The sequence below is a fragment of the Chiroxiphia lanceolata genome, chromosome Z (assembly GCF_009829145.1).
Source record: "Chiroxiphia lanceolata isolate bChiLan1 chromosome Z, bChiLan1.pri, whole genome shotgun sequence".
Lineage (NCBI taxonomy): Eukaryota > Metazoa > Chordata > Aves > Passeriformes > Pipridae > Chiroxiphia > Chiroxiphia lanceolata.
Window position 1 is genome coordinate 33,516,839 of NC_045671.1, and position 19,843 is coordinate 33,536,681.

The following is a 19,843-nucleotide window of genomic DNA, read 5'->3' on the forward strand; positions in this document are numbered from 1 at the left end:
CATTTTTTGTCTTCCTTGTAAAAACTGAGATTTTTTGGGAACATATATGGTGAATGACATGAAGCAATACACTTATAAAATCTGCACTGAGCACCTTGTAGCAATGCAATTTGAATGATCACTTGATACACTCAAGCTACAACACTGGCTTACACAAAACTAATACAACAAGAGCTGTACTGACCAGTATAGCTCTCTGATACTGCAATTATATATATATCAAATGGTTCTTGCCCAACAAGAAGACATTGCCTATCTGAATCAGACACCCACGTAATTCAGATGGCTAAGAATTACGAGTCAGTAACTTGCAGCATGTGTACTCCTCTCCTGTCTTAGCTAATCATCTCCCACTAAAATTAACTGTTAAGCTGCAGTTCAGGACTAAGAGTACTTTAATAGGTTTAACACTTAAATTACCTATTTTAAAATGGGAACATTTAAAACTCAAAAAGGGTAAAATTTGAAACTTGTACATTTTACAGATGGTGAAATCCTCCTGGCTACCAGGGCACTGCTGACTCATATTCAACTTGCCATCGACCATGACCCCCAAGGTCCCTTTCCACAGCACTGCTTTCCAGAATCTCATTCCCCAGTCTGTATGAACATTCAGGGTTGCCCCATCCCTGGTGCAGAATCTGGCACTTTCCCCCCATTAAACTCATCTGGTTGTGATTGCCCACTCTTCTAATTTTTTAAGGTCTCCCTGCAGGGCCTCCTTGCCTTCGAGGGAGTCAACAGCTCCTCTCAGTTTTGTGTCATCTGCAAATTTGCTCAGTATCCCTTCCAGTCCTGCGACCAAGTCATTTATGAAGATGTTGAAGAGCACAGGGCCAAAGATGGAGCCCTGTGGAACCCCACTAGTCTGGTGTTAACCCATTCACTGCTACCCTCTGTGCTCGACCTGTGAGCAATTGCTCACCCACTGCATGATCTGTTTAGCCAGCTGTGTGCTGGACTTTTGTCCAAAAGGATCTTGTGAGAGACAATATCAAAAGCTTTACTGAAATCCAAAAAGATTACATCAACTGGCTTCCCTTGATCAGCTAGGTGGGTGACCTTGTCATAAAAGGAAATCAGGTTGATTAAGTAGGACTTTCATCTCATGAAGCCGTGCTGGCTCTGACCAGTGACTGTGATGTGTTTCAGATGCTTTTCAATACTTCTTCTTCTGCATAACTTTAACAGGTATTGAAGTGAGACTGTCAGGTCTGTAGTTTCTGGGGTCCTGTTTCTAGAGGTGATTGTCCCTGCTCTGCTCTGGCACTGGTGTGGCCTCACCTGAACATTGTGTGCAGTTTTGGGCACCACAACATAGGAAAGATATTAAAGTCTTAGAGAGAGGCCCAAAGGAGGTGAACACCATAGATGCTGCTATCTAATTTGCAGATAGCTGAAAATTTTAAAAAGCCATAATGAGAATGCTGATTCGTTTTCTGTATGCTGGATTTATTACAGAGTATAATAATAATCATGTTCGTTTTGTAACTAGTAACAGCATTCTTTTGAGATATATCTCATTGTAACTCCGTAGCTCTCTGAAATACAGAGAGCTGCCAATTCTAAGCATTTACCTAGAAGAACTGGTCAGAGACAGCAGACAGCAATATTTCTTTCTACCTCTTTTGGTAGCTATTATGGTTGCCTTGTAAAGACAGAGTACCTAGCTTATCACCAATTGGTTCTTTTGTGATCCTGGTAGCAGACAAACAAGAAAAGCCATAGTTCGTTCAGTTTGTATGCTATTTTCCTTTAACAAAAGAGAAAGTATTTTCTAGTTTCATTGTAGATTAGATGGATTAGTACTATTCCTGTCCATAAGTAACCTTAAGGACACCTTTTATTAATACATTTCTGTATTTATTTCATGCCAGTGTCTGAAAAACAGGACTATAAGTAGAAAAAATGATCCAAATATGAAGGCTTTCTCCTAAGAGCTTGATCCTGAAAGGTAGTGAGTACTTAATAATTTGCAAGGTAACTGTCTTAATTTTAGTCAGTATTATTACCAACATCTTTAACAATCTGAATGATTCATATATTTGTCATGTTAATAAATTTATCTGCATTGAAAAGTTTGATTTTTCTTTCACACTTAACAGTGCTTAAAGGATTACTCAGAACTGGCTCCTCTAACTGGATCTGTACAGCAACATGTTGTCCTTGTGCCCTTGGTAACAGTGCATCTCTGTATGGCAACAAGAGTTCATGGAAGTTGTAACACTTTGTTTGTAACGAGAATTTGCAGAGTTAAAGTGAACTCCCCTATACTCCAGTGACAGCAGGACCAGAGCCCCGATAGCCATTTTTCTGGCCTGTACCGCAAAGGTTGGACAGTGGAGTAAGGTTATAACAAAAGACGTGGTGTTCAATATCTGCTCCTTGACCCCCTTGGGGCACCTTGGTCACATAGTTTTTCTTTCAATCTTTCAGTATCTGTTACTGCAGGAGGTGGACAGTTACGTATGTGACCTTTACAGAGCCATGAGGGAAATAAGCTATTAGTACAGGAAAAATACCTGTTACTGTTCAAAACACCTGAACAAAAACTTAGGTACAAAATTCCCCAAGGGCATATGTACCCCTAGGATACTGCCAACAACATAATTGATGTTATAGTAAGGGTTTTAATACATACTGGCTTATTGTCAGCAGGTGTTATTAAGGCACTAAACACATTAAAACATCTCAGCTAGTGAATCAGCTGACAGTTAGCTGAACTAATGCATAATCTACTCTAAGTATATAAAAATTTGCATATGTGTACACCAGAGCATAATAAGGCAGCAAGATTTTTTCTAACTTTAGAACTGGAGACCTTGTCGATGAATAAAATTTCTAATGCTTCTAGGTTTCATGGAGCTACATATAGCTCGGTATAGTACAAGTAAATGCAAGCAAACTATCTCCATTATGTGGAGATAAAATATACATTCAAAAAGAGACTCTATGAGGAAAGAAGAACTCATTTTTTGAAAACTGGACATCCACAGAGGATGTCAAAGGGTCCATACAGTCTTTCCAATAAGTATATATCACACAAGTGTTTACTTTATATATCCTCATGTTAATCTGAGCATCCTGATGCAGAATTTTTGGTTTCTGACTAAAATTACTACACTTGCAAATAAAGCCTCTGATGGTAGGCCTACCTAAAAAAACCTATTTAAGTATTATTTTAGGTTTGCTTTAACTTTTGCCTCACAGATTTAAATGAAAGTTGTTTTGTGATGCACATGCTGAACTGGGATATTGGGCTCTGTTTTTATTAGGAAGGAATCAGTGGGGATAGCACACAGACATAAGTGAGAATATTTTAAAGACACACTAATGAAGCATACTTGAAATTTTACATAGTTTATGCAATCATCTGGTTAATTCTTTGACAGTAATGTTCAAAGTAAGCAGCTTGTCATACTCATACAACTTCTTACCTCTTCTGTTAATACTACATGTAATTGCAAACTACATTTTTTTTTTTTATAAAAAACTACTCTTTTCAGCAAATGAAGTTTTAAAGCTCTGTTGTCCACTTGCCTATCTGGCATATACAACTTTGCTTATTTTTTTGTGCTATGGCAGGGTATTTTAGCTGCTGGATGTCAGGATGCTAGTTCTATTGTGAACAATACTAGTGCTAGTAATAATCACATGCATCACACAGTTGCATGCAACTTGTTGAGATAGTCACTTTCCAAAACAATTATTTAAAAAGCTGTTCTCATTTGTACAGTACAGAATATTGGATAAAGCTACAGGTTAACTTCAGATTTTCAAAATAATGCCTATACATATTTCTCATTCATTTTGGCCCAAATTATGAAAAAAAACTTACAGGTGTGGTTTTGAATGACAAAAGGAAGGCATAAATACAGAAATAAACAATACTGGCATTCATTTAGTATGTTCTCTGTTACCAAACAAAAGTGATTAGCAGAGTTGTTTGAAATCTTTAAGAAAAGGAAGCTTAAAAATTGGAAAAGAAAATGTCACTTTATAGCCTTTGAAAAACCTTTATGTAAAAACAAATCAGAGGTCTTATTTTAGGTTCTTTCTTGCACTGAATTGCAAGATTTTAGCATTTCCATTTAGGAATGGAAAGTTTTTCACTGTGCATGAGGAGGAAAAAAGAATTCAGGATGTTGACTTATATGCTGTGCATCCCACTCTTGCAGCAGTTCTAAACCTGTTTTTGATCCAGAAAGGAAAAGAGATTAAAACACTACTACTAAAGTTTTTCTTTAGCTCTTGAATTTCTCTCTTTTACTTTCCATGAGCCTTCCTAGTCAGGTACATGTTTTGTGTATGTGAGTATAAAACCAATAGGGCTTGGTAACTTGTCACAGTAAGTCCTTTGTTGTCAGTCTTACATTACTTAAAGCTGTGTTTGGGACAAAAGTAGCAAGTATTTTACACATGAAGGGACTTACAGATATTGTTCTAGTATGAAAATTACAAGATGATAAGTAGAAGACAAATGTCTAGTAGAACATGAATTTTCGAGAAATGCATATCATTATATTTTAAAAAAGGAGAAAATGTAGGCAGTCTAAAATCTTTCCAGTTGTATACTTTAGGGCACTGAAGATGGACAGCCTTATTCAGCACTTATGTGATATTCAGTAGAGATTCAGAAATACAGGTGTGAAGGCCCCAAAGAAGTTCTCAGACTTTTCACTTTATGTCAGAAAATATTATGAATATAAATTACAATCTTTATAGAGCTATTATAAACCAGTTGCTCATAAGCACCCATTTGCCATTTGAAGACTGATACTGTTACATCTTCTTCAAAGAAGAAACTCTTAAAAAAACCCTGTTAGCTCTATTTTTACATAAACCCACTACAGTACTTTCTTGGCATTTAGCTAGAGATCTACCCTTTTGTGTAGAACACACTGCAATAATGCAATAACCGTTACTTACAGGTTTTCTAACGTCTGGTAGGGTAGCCCACAGTGGAAAAACAATGGGAAACACAAAAAGATAGGTGAGCTGCTTGCGTCGGGTTTCAGGCCAAGCCAGGCTGAGAGGCTGCTCCTCATCCTCTTCATTCTGTAAGAAAAGCTGCAGTGAGCAGAATATCAAAGTGGATGAATGAGATCAGGGATTCTTCCAAAAGGAGTTCTGAGAATGGTGTTGTGTTGCAGTGAGAACCATGGACTCTGAAAACATTGCATTAACACCACACCTACCTAACAACATTATTTAGAACACAGTAAAAATTAATCTGGCCAGACTGTGAGCCTGCAGCACAGGTTGCCTAAGGACATACATTTGTGGCTGATCCCTTGGGATGCACAGAATGTTTCTGACAAGTGTTCCCACAGCTCTCCCTTGGGATGTAGGCTAGTCTAGTCAGGGATTATGACATCTGTGGGTAGCATCAAGCCTGGCCATATAGATGAGAGAGAGAGAGAGAAAGAGAGAGAGAGAGAGAGAGAGAGAGAGAGATTGGGAGGAAGAGGGAGAGAGGAAGAGAGACAGTGTGCATGTAAAGGTACATGTACACACTTCCACACGCATAGATATGCATATAAATATTTAAATGTGCATATAGATGTATACATATATCTAACTTTTTAAGCTTTTGTGAGTAACTTAAAAAGTTACTATATAAATATGTGTCTGTATATGTACATATTGTTTTGTTCATAGGATCATTGGGTAATTCAGGCCGGCAGGCACCTGTGGAACTTCACTGCTGAGCTGGTGTGGTCAGGCTGGACTGCTCAGGGCTCTGACCAGTCAAACTGTAAAACCATCAGTGATGGAGATAGCCCAACCTCTCTGGGCCCCAACACCATCGCTGGGCTGTCCACATGAGGAATAGGCTTCTCCTTGTCTCCAACCAAAGACTCTTGTGTTTAGACCAGCCACAATGCAGCAGTGTTCTTAACAACTTGGTGCTAAAACTAAAGACATTCCTCTCCTATTGATGTAGCTGATTTTCACATTGATCTCTAGTCTCTATTTATGTGTAAGCTGCCCACCTGTTACAGAGTAGATGTATAGGAACCTTCTCCTGTAAGAAAACATTTGGCTGCCACACACTTCTCTTTCCTTAGACTGCTCCTCCTAATAAAATGGAGCCCTCCCAGACTGACAAGGAAGCAAGTAAAGTGGGCATGATTCAAGCTTTTGCATGCATGTATTGAAATAACTTTAAACTTCTAATATAGGTAGCTGATGTCTCCAGAATTGCACATCTATCTAACACATATCACAGTATAAGGCAACTGAAAAAATGGCCTAAATGGTTCTTTCACATAAATGTGTGTAATGCAAATCGTTAATCCTGTGGAAAGATTTCTAGAGAGCTCAGTGAAAACTAAACAAGTCTGAAAAAGAGCACCTGGTGAAAACTGTTTGAAAGCATGAGAAGTATACAACAACTTCTTTGTGTCGTGTTCTTGTTTTTTTCTTTTGAAAAAAGATAGCAATTGAGACAGCTCTGCAATATGCATGTTATTCTTCCTATAATAGGTTTTTTATAATAAGTTTCTTATAATAGGTTTCTTCTGTCTTAAGATTGCTTACATAAACCTTATGACAATGATATATGAAGCAAACATTTGAATGACCACATCAGACACCATATGTTGGTATCGTTCATAACTTTTTCTACTTACTGCTAATTTTGACTAAAGAACTGGTCTTAGTTATTCCACTATTATGAACTCCTGAATTGTTCAAATACCCAGCTACTTCACCTGATCAGCGCCTAGAAAAGCAAGCCCCATTCCTAGCTCAGGATCTTCCACTCTGACGGTACCACCTGACACTGATGGTGTCAGGTGTCAGATAAATCCCTATTTATCTCTTGACACATTGACACATTGACAGGTTGCAGCTACTTTTGAGTTATGCATTGATGTCGACAGAAAACCATGTATTGTTAATCCCTATACTTTGTGAAACTCCCAACTTGCATGACTGTAAGACAACAGTAAAGTGAAAAGGTCATAAAGGTTATAATATTAAAAGATTTTTAAAAGTATATAGGCACAATTTGTCACACTCAACACAGTACTTTAAAGGCTCCTGAGCAGCTTAAGAGGCTAGCTTTTGCCTTTAGCTTTCAGTTCTTCACTGAAGAGGACAACCTATGCTTCATTGCTGCAATCTACTGAAGCCTGACTTTTGGGGAACTGTGCTAGAGCAGGAGTTTGTGCGGCTACTTCCTGAAAAAAAAAACCCATTCCTTTTCCATTCTGGTAGATGCTACTGGGGTGGGAAAATCAACCTGAGATGGAGGCTCAGCTTTGAAACATGATGACTGAGATAAAACTGGGGCACAAAAGGATCAGTTGAAGGGTTGCCAAGGTAACTCTTTCTGAATGGCCCATGTGTAATTTAAGCAGCAAACTCAGCTGGAATAAAGTTCTGTAAGTGACTGCTGCATAAACAGCACTGAGTGGCAAAGTACTTCCTGAATTGCCATCTTTAGAGATTAGCCATGATTAACAACCCTAGTTAATCACAACACAACTTTACATTAATCTGAGCTCGCATGTGTGTCTGAAAAATATACAGAATGCAATGTCTACATTGGTTCATCTAGGACTGTTCTAGTACTCACTCTACTTTAACACCAGGTATCATTCTAGTCTCGTGGCTGTGTCAAATACCATTGGGTGTGCATGAGCACACAGGCAACATGAGTGGCTGTAGCAAAGGACCACAAAGAATTGCTTTTGTAGACTGCCAGATATCTCCTGAGAAACCTTGATCCATCTTTTGAGATCTTTTCACCTTCCAGTTGTCCTACCTCATCCTTCTCCCCAAGACAACTATCCCCAAAATATAAGGCCAAACTCAGGCTCATAGTGCAGACAAAAGCCTTCTTCTTGCTAGTTTAACTCCACAATGCATTACAGATGCTACAGGGTCAATATTCATTTCCTATTTTGTAAATTGGATTTGGCATCTAATTTTCAATCCTGACCTTCCAAAAATCAGTGGAAGTAAGGAAGTTCAAAGTATTTGTACATCTAGCTTCTATGAATTTCAATGCAATATTGAACTATCCACTGAGGTTTAAGAAATGAATGGGAAAAATTTTGACAGGTCTAAAACCACACAAATGTGAGTGTCATGCTGTGGACTAAGCAGCAGTGGTAGAAAATGACTTAGCACAGATTTATGGCAGAGATTATGTGCACTGTCAGTGGCTCAGCCTATCTGCAATGTACATACTGAATATGCATTATCACAATTTGTAGAAACTAATACTTCAACTATAGTTTTGATTTATTTTAGTCTATATGATGAAAATTCAATAGTTGCTGAGGTCCAGGCAGACAACACCTATAGCCTTTCCCTCATCTACTAAGTGTGTCAACTCATCATAGAAAGAGAAGAGGTTGGTCATATTGTACCTGTCTTTCACAAACCCACGCTGGCTAGACCTGATCCCCAAGTTGTCCTGCATATGCCATATTATTGCACTGAAAATCATCTGCTCCATGACCTTCCCTGGCAGCAAAGTCAGACTGCCAGGCCTTTAGTTCTCCAGATCCTCCTTCCAGCCCTTCCTGTAGATGAGCATCTCATTTGCCAGCTTCCAGTCAACTAGGACCTCCACAGTTAGCCACTACGGCTGGTAAATGATGAAAAGTGGCTCAGTGAGCTCTTCTGCCAGCTCCCTCAGTACCCTTGGGTGGATCCCATCTGGCCCCATAGCCTTGTGTGTGTCTAAGTGGTGTAGCAGGTCCACTTTCCCTAACCTTTTCCAATTGGATTACGAGGGCTTCATCCTGCTCCCCATCCCTGTCTTCCAGCTCAGGGGGCTGGGTACTCTGAGGACAACCGGTCTTATTATTAAAGGCACAAAAGGCATTCAATACCTCAACCTTTTCCTCATCTGTTGTCACTATGTTTCCATGTGCATCCAATAAAGGATGGAGATTGTCCTTAGCCTTACTTCTGTTGCTGATATATTTGTAGAAACATTTTTCATTGTCTTTAACTTTAGAAGCCAAATCAAGTTCTAGCTGGGCTTTGGTCCTTCTAATTTTCTACCTGCCTAACCTCACAAAATCCTTGTAGTCCTCCTGAGCTTGTCCTTTCATCCAAAGGTCATAAAATCTCCTTTTTCTCCTGAGTTCCAACCAAAGCTCTGTTCAGCCAGGCCAGTCTTCTTCCCAGCCAGCTCATCTTTCAGCACATGTGGGTAGATTGCTCCTGCACCTTTAAGGTTTCCTTCTTGAAGAATGTCCAGCCTTCCTGGACTCCTTTGCCCACGAGGACTGCCCTCCAAGGAACTCTGGCAACCAGTCTCCTAAATAGGCCAAAGTCTGGCCTCTGGAAGTCCAGGCAGCAGTTCTGCTGGTCCCCTCCCCCTTTCAGTGCTCTGAAAAGGAAAACTATTCATTTATTTGTCTCTGTGCCCAGGATGGCCTCTGATCACCACATCTCCCACTAACTCTTCTCTGTTCACTAACAGCAGGTCCAGCAGGGCACCTTCCCTGGCTTTGTGTGTCACAAAGTTATCTTCCACACAGTCCAGAAATCTCCTGCACTGTTCCCTCTCTGCTGTGTTGTCTTTCCAGCAGACATCTGGTAAGATGAAGTCCCCCACAAAAACAAGGTCCAGCAATCGTAAGATTTTCCCAGCTGCTTATAATATATTTTTGTCTGCCTCTTCATCCTGGTTGGATGGTTTATACTAGATTCCCATCAGGATATCTGTTTTGTTGGCCTTATCCATAAATACTTAACCTTTTAATCATCATCATCAAACTCTAGAAAGCCAAAACACTCCCTAACATACAGGGCTACCCCACCAGCTCTGCTTCCTTGCCTATCCCTTCCAAAGAGTTTATAGCCATCTATTGCATCACTCCATTTGTGTAAGTAATCCCATCATCTTTATGTTACTGTAATTATATCACAGTTTTCCATCTGCAAAATGGCTTTATATGCCCTTTAGTTGGGCTATCAGTCCTGTCACATTTCTGGGGGAAGAAGCCTTAATTACTATGTGACTGTTCCATTGTTCTTTATGGATTGACAATGCTTATGTCTTTGATGTTGTGTGGATCTTCATCCACTAACTCCACTGAGATGGCTAAGATGTGTGAATTAGTACAGGGACATTTCAAACGTTCTCTGGTGTACTCAGCACATCATGGAGCAGACTGAAGGACCTTACTAGCACGCTGTCCCTGAAACGCTGGTGTGCCACCCTTATGCTTATCTCTAGCATGCCTGGTTTTATCGCTTTCTTCCTTCAAATGCAGTTTAAAGCTCTTTCAATGAGCCCTGCTAACTCTGATCCTTTTGCCCCTTTGAAACAGATATATCCTGTCTCTCACCAGCAGGCCCAGTGTTGTTTAAACCAATGCATGATAAAACCCCCTAAATTCAGCTGGTGAGACCACTCTTGGAGTCAGTTACTGATCTTCTGAGTCTTCCTGTTTTGTCCCTCATCATTCCCTGCAACTGGAAAAATACAGGATAACTTGTGTTCCTCGTCACTTAACCAATCATTAAAGGTTTAGACACAGCTGTATTAGAGCTGTGCCTCAGCAACCTCACAGTAAACAATATCTTCCTAAATATCTAATCTAAACCCATCCAATTTTCCAATTTCCCAGTAAATTTCTTCCAAACAGAGGAAATGATGGAATGTTTCACATTATATATACAGTGTAAATATATGGTGACATTTTCATCCACAACTATTTTGTTTATAAACAACATCTTATAGCAAATTCCATCTACCAAAGTCACAAGGTAGTCACTCCTTCTAGCAAACATCAGAAAATCAGTGTCTCCGTGGAGGTTTACACCCATATTACCTTAGGAAAAAACAATTGCTTTTCTGGCACAATGTTAAACAGAATTTTACACTTTTTTTTCCTGATGGTAGGACAAAATGGAAAACAAGTACAAAAAACCACCTCAAACTTACCAGAAATAGCAAATCTGCCACTGTTCACCAACTAGTCTGTACTGTATAACAGCAATAGCATATAAACTATAAATACCATATTCTGAGAATTATTATGTTAGTCCAACTAAGATGAAGAGCTAATCTGTAAATTCTCATGCTTGTGCATTCTGACTGCTGATACAACTAATCAATAAAGAATTAGCATTAGGACTCCAGAAGAAAGGAAACTGAAGACAGAGACTGTTTGCAGTTCAATTTGCTTATGGCAGTACAGATATTGCACGACCTATAAAGCGACAATTTCTTTTTTTACTTGATAGGGCTGCAAAAGACTGTGCAGGGTTTTTTTTTTCCTTGTTTGTTTGTGTCTGGTTTTATTGGTTTGGTTTGGTTAGTGGTGGTGGTGATGGGTTTTTTTTGTTTTTTTTTGTTTTTGTTGGAAATGAGCTCTGTACAACCCAATTTCTCACAATGAGTGAATCAAGAAAAAGTTATGCTATCTCAAATGTTCCCTGTCCCAGAGGTATTTGGTGATTTTCAGAATTGAGGTTGATTGTTTTATTTAGGAGGGCAAGTTTCACATTAATTTATTTCACTAGAAAGGCAGAGAGTATAGGCAATTGGAGCCCTACTTTGAACAGCCTCAAAACTCTGCTTTATGTTTCTTTTCTGTAAGCTGAATCACTCATTTATCTTCTCCTACCTCTCATTTGGAAAAAACTATGTGAAACAAGGTGAAATAGTAAGCTAGTACAGCAGTATGTAATTTCTACTAAGATAGAAAGCAACATCCTTCCTCACGAATTCTTGAGTAAAATTCAAGCAGGAAGTAAAGTTAAATCCCTGAGCTTTCAGAATGCATTCGGTATATCTGTATATTCTCCTTAGGGCAGCTAATTTGTGCTAATCCTTGCTATACTGTGAACTCAGTGAAAGGAGCTACCTTATGAGTGAACCTTATGGAAGGAGAAAGGCTCAGGTAGATATTTGGTCCAGATTCTGCTATTGTTGCTTGTGTCCTCTTGGGATCTTGCACAAATAGGTAAAATCACAGCTCCCAGAGCTTATATGCTAATTTTTATGCCCATGTTACTGCCAGAACTCTCTGGGGAATTTGAAAAGTAGTACTCAGAATGCAATAGTCAAAACTGCAGTCAGCCCACCAGAAGAAATAACAGCTATGGTACGATGGAGATAATTCTGAAGAATAAGCCTTTGTCTTCATGCCATTTTTCAATATCTTAGTTTTCAAGTAAGTCAAACTGCTAAACAGCAGAAAAAAATGTGGAATAGGCAACTGAGTAGCCTTGGAAATATAAAGATCAATTCCTTTTCATGGCAGCACCATTCTCTTTAAGTCACAAAGAGTTATACCAGCAAACAAGATGCAGACGTTTACTTTAGACCAACTGTGGCAACTGAAAAAATGTTTGGGCTTAGGAAAATAATTTTTTTATGATGAATCAAACAAATACTAGGGATACCAGAATATATCATGGCCTTACAACAAATGCTGCTCTAATCTTCTCTACTCTGTCTCTCTAGGAAATAGAAATGTTTAAGATACTAATTTGATGCAAACAAAATTAGTACTCTAGGGCAGGGGAGTTATGTCCCCACCAGCACTCTGTCCTTGCTCTTTGGTGGGGAAGGCAAAAAATGCTCTACCAGACTGTTCCTCCGGTATGCAGATTAAATCCAATGAAAACAATGAAGCCTATGTGGCAACCTTCTACGACATACAAATTTTCTTATATTTCCATGTGTGGTGGTTTGGGCTAGGCCTTCCTTGGTGACCAGTTTGTAACCAAGCAAGGGTCCAGATTTACCCAGTATTCCCTACGATTTTTACGTAAGCCCGACTATAAGAAGAAAGGAGGAGAGGCCTTCGCTCTCTTTCCTTCCGGCGGCTTGGAGGTGCAGGTTCCCTGCTGTTGAGTCTGCCGTGTTGGGGAGCGAGGCCTGGTAAGGCCTTGTCGACCCTGGGAGGCGGAGGTTGCCGGCGATCGTCCCGGAGCAACTCTCGGTTGTCCCAAGGAGAGTGGTGGGATATTTCTTTGCTAACTCTTTAGTTACTAGATCTTGGGCTACTGATTGGGATATATTTTATTTTGGTTTTGTTCCCTTTCCCTTCCCCCTTCCCTTTCCCTTGTGAAATTGTATATATTTTAATTGTATATAATTGTAATATAAGTGTAAATATATTTATACATATCACTTTAGCTGTCTCTCTCTCCTTTTGGGTTTTCTTGGTTGTTTTTCTCCCTCTTCTCCCTGAGGTTTGGCGGGGGGGGGGGGAACTCTTGTGGTAAGGTTTGGAGACTTGGCAGGGAGCCAGCTTCAAACCATATCACCATGGAAAAGTTATCTCTGACATGGTTGGCATGTAAACATTTTCCAGTGGGGTTTCCACGGAAACAGGAAAAACTGTGCCCATGTGTACATATGCATGTGTGTATGTGTGTATATGTGTGTGCAGGTGGGAGGAAAAGGTGTTATCTTCAGACTGGAAACTATTTTTAAGTAAGCCACAGGTTAAAACTACTATCAAATGCTTGTTAAGAATGTGGTGGGGATGGGGTGGGAATAAGAGACACAACTGGACTTCTCAGAAGGATCATTCCCTGAAGGACACCCTATAAAACATTTAATGAGATACTAAGTATCCTTTTAGTCTTCTTTCATTTTCTTACACATTCTTGGTACCACGCTGAAGTTTTATGTAAGAATCTTCTTTGTGGCAACCTGCTAAAGGCTAAGAGACAGAATGCCATAAGTAGGACAAAATCCCCAAGGAAGATGCAATATTCAGCAGAAGGGAATTTCTGGCTGCAAGTAAAGTAGTAATGTCTTAAAGACCTTATGGTGGGAGGAGATATCACTCCCTGCTGTGCTCGTTAGGGGATGGGACAGAGGCCACAGCCGTCTGTCCTTCTAAGCTGATGATTCCAATTTTATCAAAGTGTAGGATATTGGCTGCTGCTTACAGTTGGAGTGGGGTGATACGAGTCTTACTGTCTGGCACAAATGACTGGGCTGCTGGGCACATTTTCTGTACAGCCTTTTTGTATTTCTGCAAGCAGCATCAGGACAGATTTTTTCTTGTTGCTCAGGACAGCTGAATTTCCCTGGAGGAGGGTCGAATAAGAAGAATGGAGTTAAGGTCCTGGGAAAAAAGGAAAATGAAGACAGTGGAGTTTGGAAGAGACAAATAAAGAAATTAAACGAAAAAAGCCCCTGCAAGTTAGGTGAAATACACCTAGTTCATGGCACCTTGCAGAAGACATTAACTGACAGTGTTCTCAACTGTCTTGTGTGGTGTTTCAGCCTTATGTAAGTGGAAAAGAAGGAAAGGAGGAAAGAATCAGGAAGAGCATATAAAGATGACCAAAAAAAGCCCACAAAGAAACCAGGAGAGGTATAAGGAAAACTAAATCGTGGCGATTGGAGTACTACACCTTTTAAAATTAAGTTTATTTTACAAGTATAGGAAAATAAAAATACAACATAAAAGTTATTTTTTTTCTCCTTTCCGTGCAGTCTTAGCCTGAGACCTTCTTTTTTACCAGCTCAGCTTCATAATTTTAAAATAATAAGGGGCTTATAAGCATTTATATGCATATTCTATTTTTACTAACAGAACATAGAACATTTAATGTACTTATTTTCAGACAATTCTAACTTCAATATAGATATTCTAAAATGCTTGCGTCTAGGAATTTAGACCCAAGCACTATAATCTGCATCAGTGAAAGATGAGAAAAAACCCAGAAATATGACTATGATTGTTTTGCAAGAGGGAAAAGCATGTAGACCACAGTGGAACTTGATAATGGAGGAGAAAGAATTAGATCCTTATGCAGATCTTCTGTATCCTCACTGCAAACATCTTTTAGGATGACCTGCTATGTGAGCACCCATTGCACATACCACAGTTTTTAGGACAAAATTTTTTCCCCCAAAGGTGTATTTGAAGCTTTGTTCATCCAGATTGAAGTGTCTCTAATTTTCACAGTTATAAATTATCATTACCATGACATGAAGGCACTAACAGTAAGTTTTTTAAGAGATTTATCCAGCACTTATGGATCACAAAACCTTATCGTGAGATTATACAAGTGGAAAATTGGAGAGAAGGAAATTTATACTGTACTTCCAAATTCTGATACCGCAGCATTACTGCTTTGCATTAGAGTAAGCTAAAATCACCAAAACTTTGAGCCACCTGATTGAATTCTACTTAGGAACAGAACCAAACAGTGTTGTCAGTGTAAAATGGAGAACACTTGGTTACAAAAAGATCAAAATTGAAAAGCATTTGTAGGTCAAGACTGAGCTGTTATGAGTATGTTCTTGTTGCCCAATTTTAATGAGTGAGTTTTTGAAAGAGAAGGAGAAACTACTGATGAGAACTGGCTGCCATACAATCCTGTGTCTCCACTATTATTTCTCAAAATGGTATTAGGGGATTGTTATTTTTTATTGTACCAGCAGACACGTGTAATCCTTTCATTCAGATTGATGGACCTAAATCTGCAGACTCACTCCTCCACCAGTTAAAAAACCTCCCTGCTTGCTCCTATTGTGTCATTTGGATAAGGATAAATAATGTATCCCACCTCTAAGACATAAGAATAGTTGTTCAGAACGTCCTAATACTTGCTGAAATTAACATAGAAGTTCCAAAACCTGCCTCACTGCAAGTTTAAAATATCTAAATGGAGATGAAAGGAAGATATTGCTGAGTAATGTACTCTTGCAATAATTTTCCCTTCTTCTCCTGCTGTTGCTTGAAATTGAAACCATTGTCTCAAATGATGAAGCTCTGTGGCCTTGCAGGTTTCTGAATAAGCCTAGGAAATTCTTCATTACAAGGTAAAATGATAGCATGTGGACACTGCTGTGATACGGGATTGCTTAAGATTGCCTTTTCTTATTGTTTTCACAGAACAATCTCAGTGGAAAAAATCTTACAGAGCAAGACTGGTTTCCTTCTTAAGCTACTGAACTCTATTAGAGTCAATTAAAGTTTTCATGTATCTCACAGACTGATCTACATAATAGGTTACACCAGGCTATGCCATCCCTTACTGACCTTTGAGAACAAAAGTCTAAAAGCCACTTGGCTTCGGACTTTGGTTTTGTTGGGGTTTTTTTCCCTGAATTTAAAAAATAGTCTAAAGACTTATTTCACTCCAGCCATGAGGTAGGACTCTCAAAAGAGGATCCAAATGGATCAGAAATTTGATCTTTCCTTACCATAAAATGTTATGTTGAAGTGTAGTGCTGGGAGTTTCTATTATATAGATTTTACTCACTTCATTTATATGAGAGTAATGTTTTGTTGGGCTGACAAGGATCTTTAAGTGTCATGATAGTCTGAAAATTTAGATTAACAGAAAAGGTAATTTAATGTTCTACTATGCCCTCCTTTCCTTGAGTGACTCATTATAATTACTGATCATTCATGATATCAAAACCTATCCATCTCTTTTAGATCCTTGATTCCGATTCTCAATTTCTATTTCTAGAGACAAAATTATTGCAAACAGTGAAGAATTAATGCCATCTGCTAATACTTGGTGCACTAACACACCAAAATCAGTTGGCCAAAATCATCTTGTCATTTCTCCATCTCCAGCTGTGTAAAGCAAATACAATTTTTTCCCAAACATTCACCCTAGTACACATTGCTGTGGGATTTTTTCCCAGTATTGCAGAAAAAAATTGGATAACCTCTCCCTATTTTAAGCATGTTTCAGTAAAAAATAAGCTCCTGGTCAGGGATAATTGTCTTTAGGAAGAAGCCAAAAGACATAAACACACTCTGTTACTTATACACAACTGATTTTTCCTTTGCAGAACCTTTCAAGGAAAAAATTTCTGTTACTTGCTCAGATCATGAAGAAGGCAATATGGTCTCTGATTTGAACTAACAATATTGTTAAACCATAAATAAACAAAACTAAATATAATACCAAAATCTAACCCTGGTATGATTCAAAACAAACCATGGTCATTGCACAGCTCATCCCACTTTTAATAAGGGGAAGCTCATTTTATGTCATAGATCACTGCTCAGCCATTTCCTGCAGTGTCTGTCTTTTGTCACTATAGCATAAAAAGAAGGCTAAGAAGTAAAGTGTATAAACTAAAGTGTTATAAAAGTTTATGTGTCAAGGATTCTTTTTACAAAACTTTCTCTCTCTATGCAGCTTTTGATGTCTGAGTCTAAAAGAGCAGTGGTCAGGTTTATAAAAATCAATCATTAGCTTTTTTTCCACTTATGGGAGGTGGTATTAATAATTTTTTTTAAAAGTTAAAAGACATCAAAAAGAGCCTGACAAGACCAAATTTTGCAGTCAGGTACTCTTGAGAATTACAACTTATTTCTTACTTAAGAAAGAAGATAACTGTATAGCTATTTCAGTAGCCATTGTGCAAGTCAAGACATAGTTACTTATCTACAAAAGATGTATGTTAACATAAATACATTTAGAGTGTTTGATTACTTCTTTTGCACATTTTAACTATATGCAATACGAGTCATAGAAACAGTAATATACTGCTATTTCATTTGGTCCAATTTTTTATTTGTCTCAAGATAACAGTGGGCACGATGGAGAAGTTTGTTTACAGCTCCTCTTTTACAATGAATTTTCACTATCCCATGATGCACATCATGATAGGTTCTCTTAGAAGAACATGTTTTCTGCAATGTGTGTGTTTTGTGCAATTTCTATTAGCTATATTTAGGACTGCAGACATATCTGATAAGTAAAAATACATTTCCTAAAAGAATGCATTCTAGATTACCATCTGACCTACACTGAAGGGCAGGGGCAGAAGAACTTTTATATATGGCAAACCATACATTGGGTTCAGTTGTAAATGAAGATTAAATGGATTTTAGACAGTTCATACTAATGGCCTCTTTCTATTAAGATGTTTACTTTCAGTGAAAAGCACAATCAAGCATGCAATATGTTTACCAATACAAGACTAAAAAGAAGAATAAAAAAAGTCATTAACCTCTTCTTCAACATTATGGGCGATTCCATTCTGCACGGGTCCCGAATCACTCGGTGGTGTTACTGCAACTTCCACTTTTGCACCTTTTTCTGTGGCATCGTCCATAAATAAGAGTGGGAAAACAACAGATCAGAATATTAAATAACAAATCTGCTGGTGAAACAGCTGTCATATGTCTAGTCTGAGTAAATCATCAAATACTAAGGGTGGGCCAACATCTGCTTTTAAAAGAGAGAGACAAAAATTTTGTCTTTCATTTGATTAGTACACATTTTGAATAAAAATCTTATGAGTGGTGAGCTAGCATTTGAAGAAACTATTTTATTGGCACTCACTCATGCCCTAGAAATATTTAAATGCACTGCAATATTCAGTGCTCTTTGTTTATTCATAAACTAATTGAGCCTAATACTTGAGGTAAAAACTGACATATAGCATTCACCGCAGACATTCTAGAATGCAACACGTTGCATTTACAGGTGAGGGGATACATTCAATGATATAACTTCTGTAACACACTAACCCCTGCAATTAGTAGAGTTACTTCCAAGCTGTAATCATGCTGCCTCTCATACAAAAATGTGGGAAAAAAGTAAACAGATGCTATAATAACATCCAATAACAATGGATGATCTTTAAAGCAGAATCCTGTAGTCCTTGTGCTAAACTTCTACTGGAATTAAAGGGATAAAGTTGGGCCTTTGATTTCTGATGCCAAATTTATTCAAATTTATTCTTACTTTGACTATCTTGGAATTCTCTAAGCAATAATTACCTCTTTAAGTAGGTACTACATAAAAATGTCAATGCCCAAAAATCCCTTGGACAATATAAAGTAAAGCAGAATAGCAATATGAAATCTCTAACTCAAGTTCAACATGCCTTATGGTATGCTCTTGTGCATAAAATTAAATACAGCTGTCTAGTTACATTACTGCTATCCTGAGATTCTTCTAAATTAAAAATCGGAGATTACAGCCACAGCAAAGTGCCAGACTATCTGTAATTATTTCAGTATATGTGTGTTGTCTCTTAACCTCACACTCAGCATTATGGTTTATTAACAGACTGTCCCATCCAACTGCCTGATTTTGGAAGCAAATAGTGTGTAAACATAACACATAAAGTCAGAAAAAGTGTCAAGTAATAAAATAATTCAGATTCTATTGGACACATTTGTATGTGGTTTTCTAAGGCTAAGAATGTGCTGAGGTAGAGAAAATGTGACATAGTACATTTTCTTTTAGCCAAGGAACTTTTGAACTAAAATACAAATTCTTACCTTAATGGAAAACCACAGTAAGCCAATTCTACACCATTAGCAAAGATGGGCCTAAATGACTCCCAGTAAGCAGTATCTTAAATCAAATCTTAAATATGAAGGCTGATTCTTTTTGTGACCAGAAGGCTGGTACTACATAAAACACATATTCTCCTAGAGCAGCTCAGTAAATTGATTAAACTTCCATATATAAACTGCAAGTGAGTTTTGCCTGTCTATTTCTGTCACTTCAACACATATCCAAAATCAGCATTGCTTTTTGTTTTCAACCTATCAGGAGAATTTCTATATGCCTTGACTGACTTTCTTTTCTTGTACTCAACTCCTGTCCCATCCATAAATGGGACAGAGAATCAGAATATTTCTACTAGAATAGCATAAATGATGTAGAAGGAGAAATTAATGACTAAGAATTTTCAAAAAAATAAAGCAGTGAAAGCGACTCTTGGGAACAGGTGATAAATTTGTACTGCTGTACTCACCATGATTAGCAGCTCCATTCTGCCTTTCACTGTCTTCCACCTGGCACTTCTTTTTGGCAATCTTATGCAGAATTGAGGCCCTTTCCTTGAACTTTCCTAAAAGAAAGCATTGTTATTATTAAAATGCAGCCATTTTGAGAAGCA

General features: G+C 38.2%; 1 protein-coding gene across 1 annotated transcript in view; it reads right to left on the bottom strand.

The window, feature by feature from the left end:
* The window catches only part of SLC24A2 (solute carrier family 24 member 2), a 113,515-nt gene that overhangs the window by 11,881 nt on the left and 81,791 nt on the right, over nucleotides 1-19,843 (bottom strand). The window contains 3 exon segments of the mRNA XM_032676088.1: nucleotides 4,930-5,058; nucleotides 17,936-18,024; nucleotides 19,700-19,795. Coding sequence (XP_032531979.1) covers nucleotides 4,930-5,058; nucleotides 17,936-18,024; nucleotides 19,700-19,795 — 314 coding nt within the window.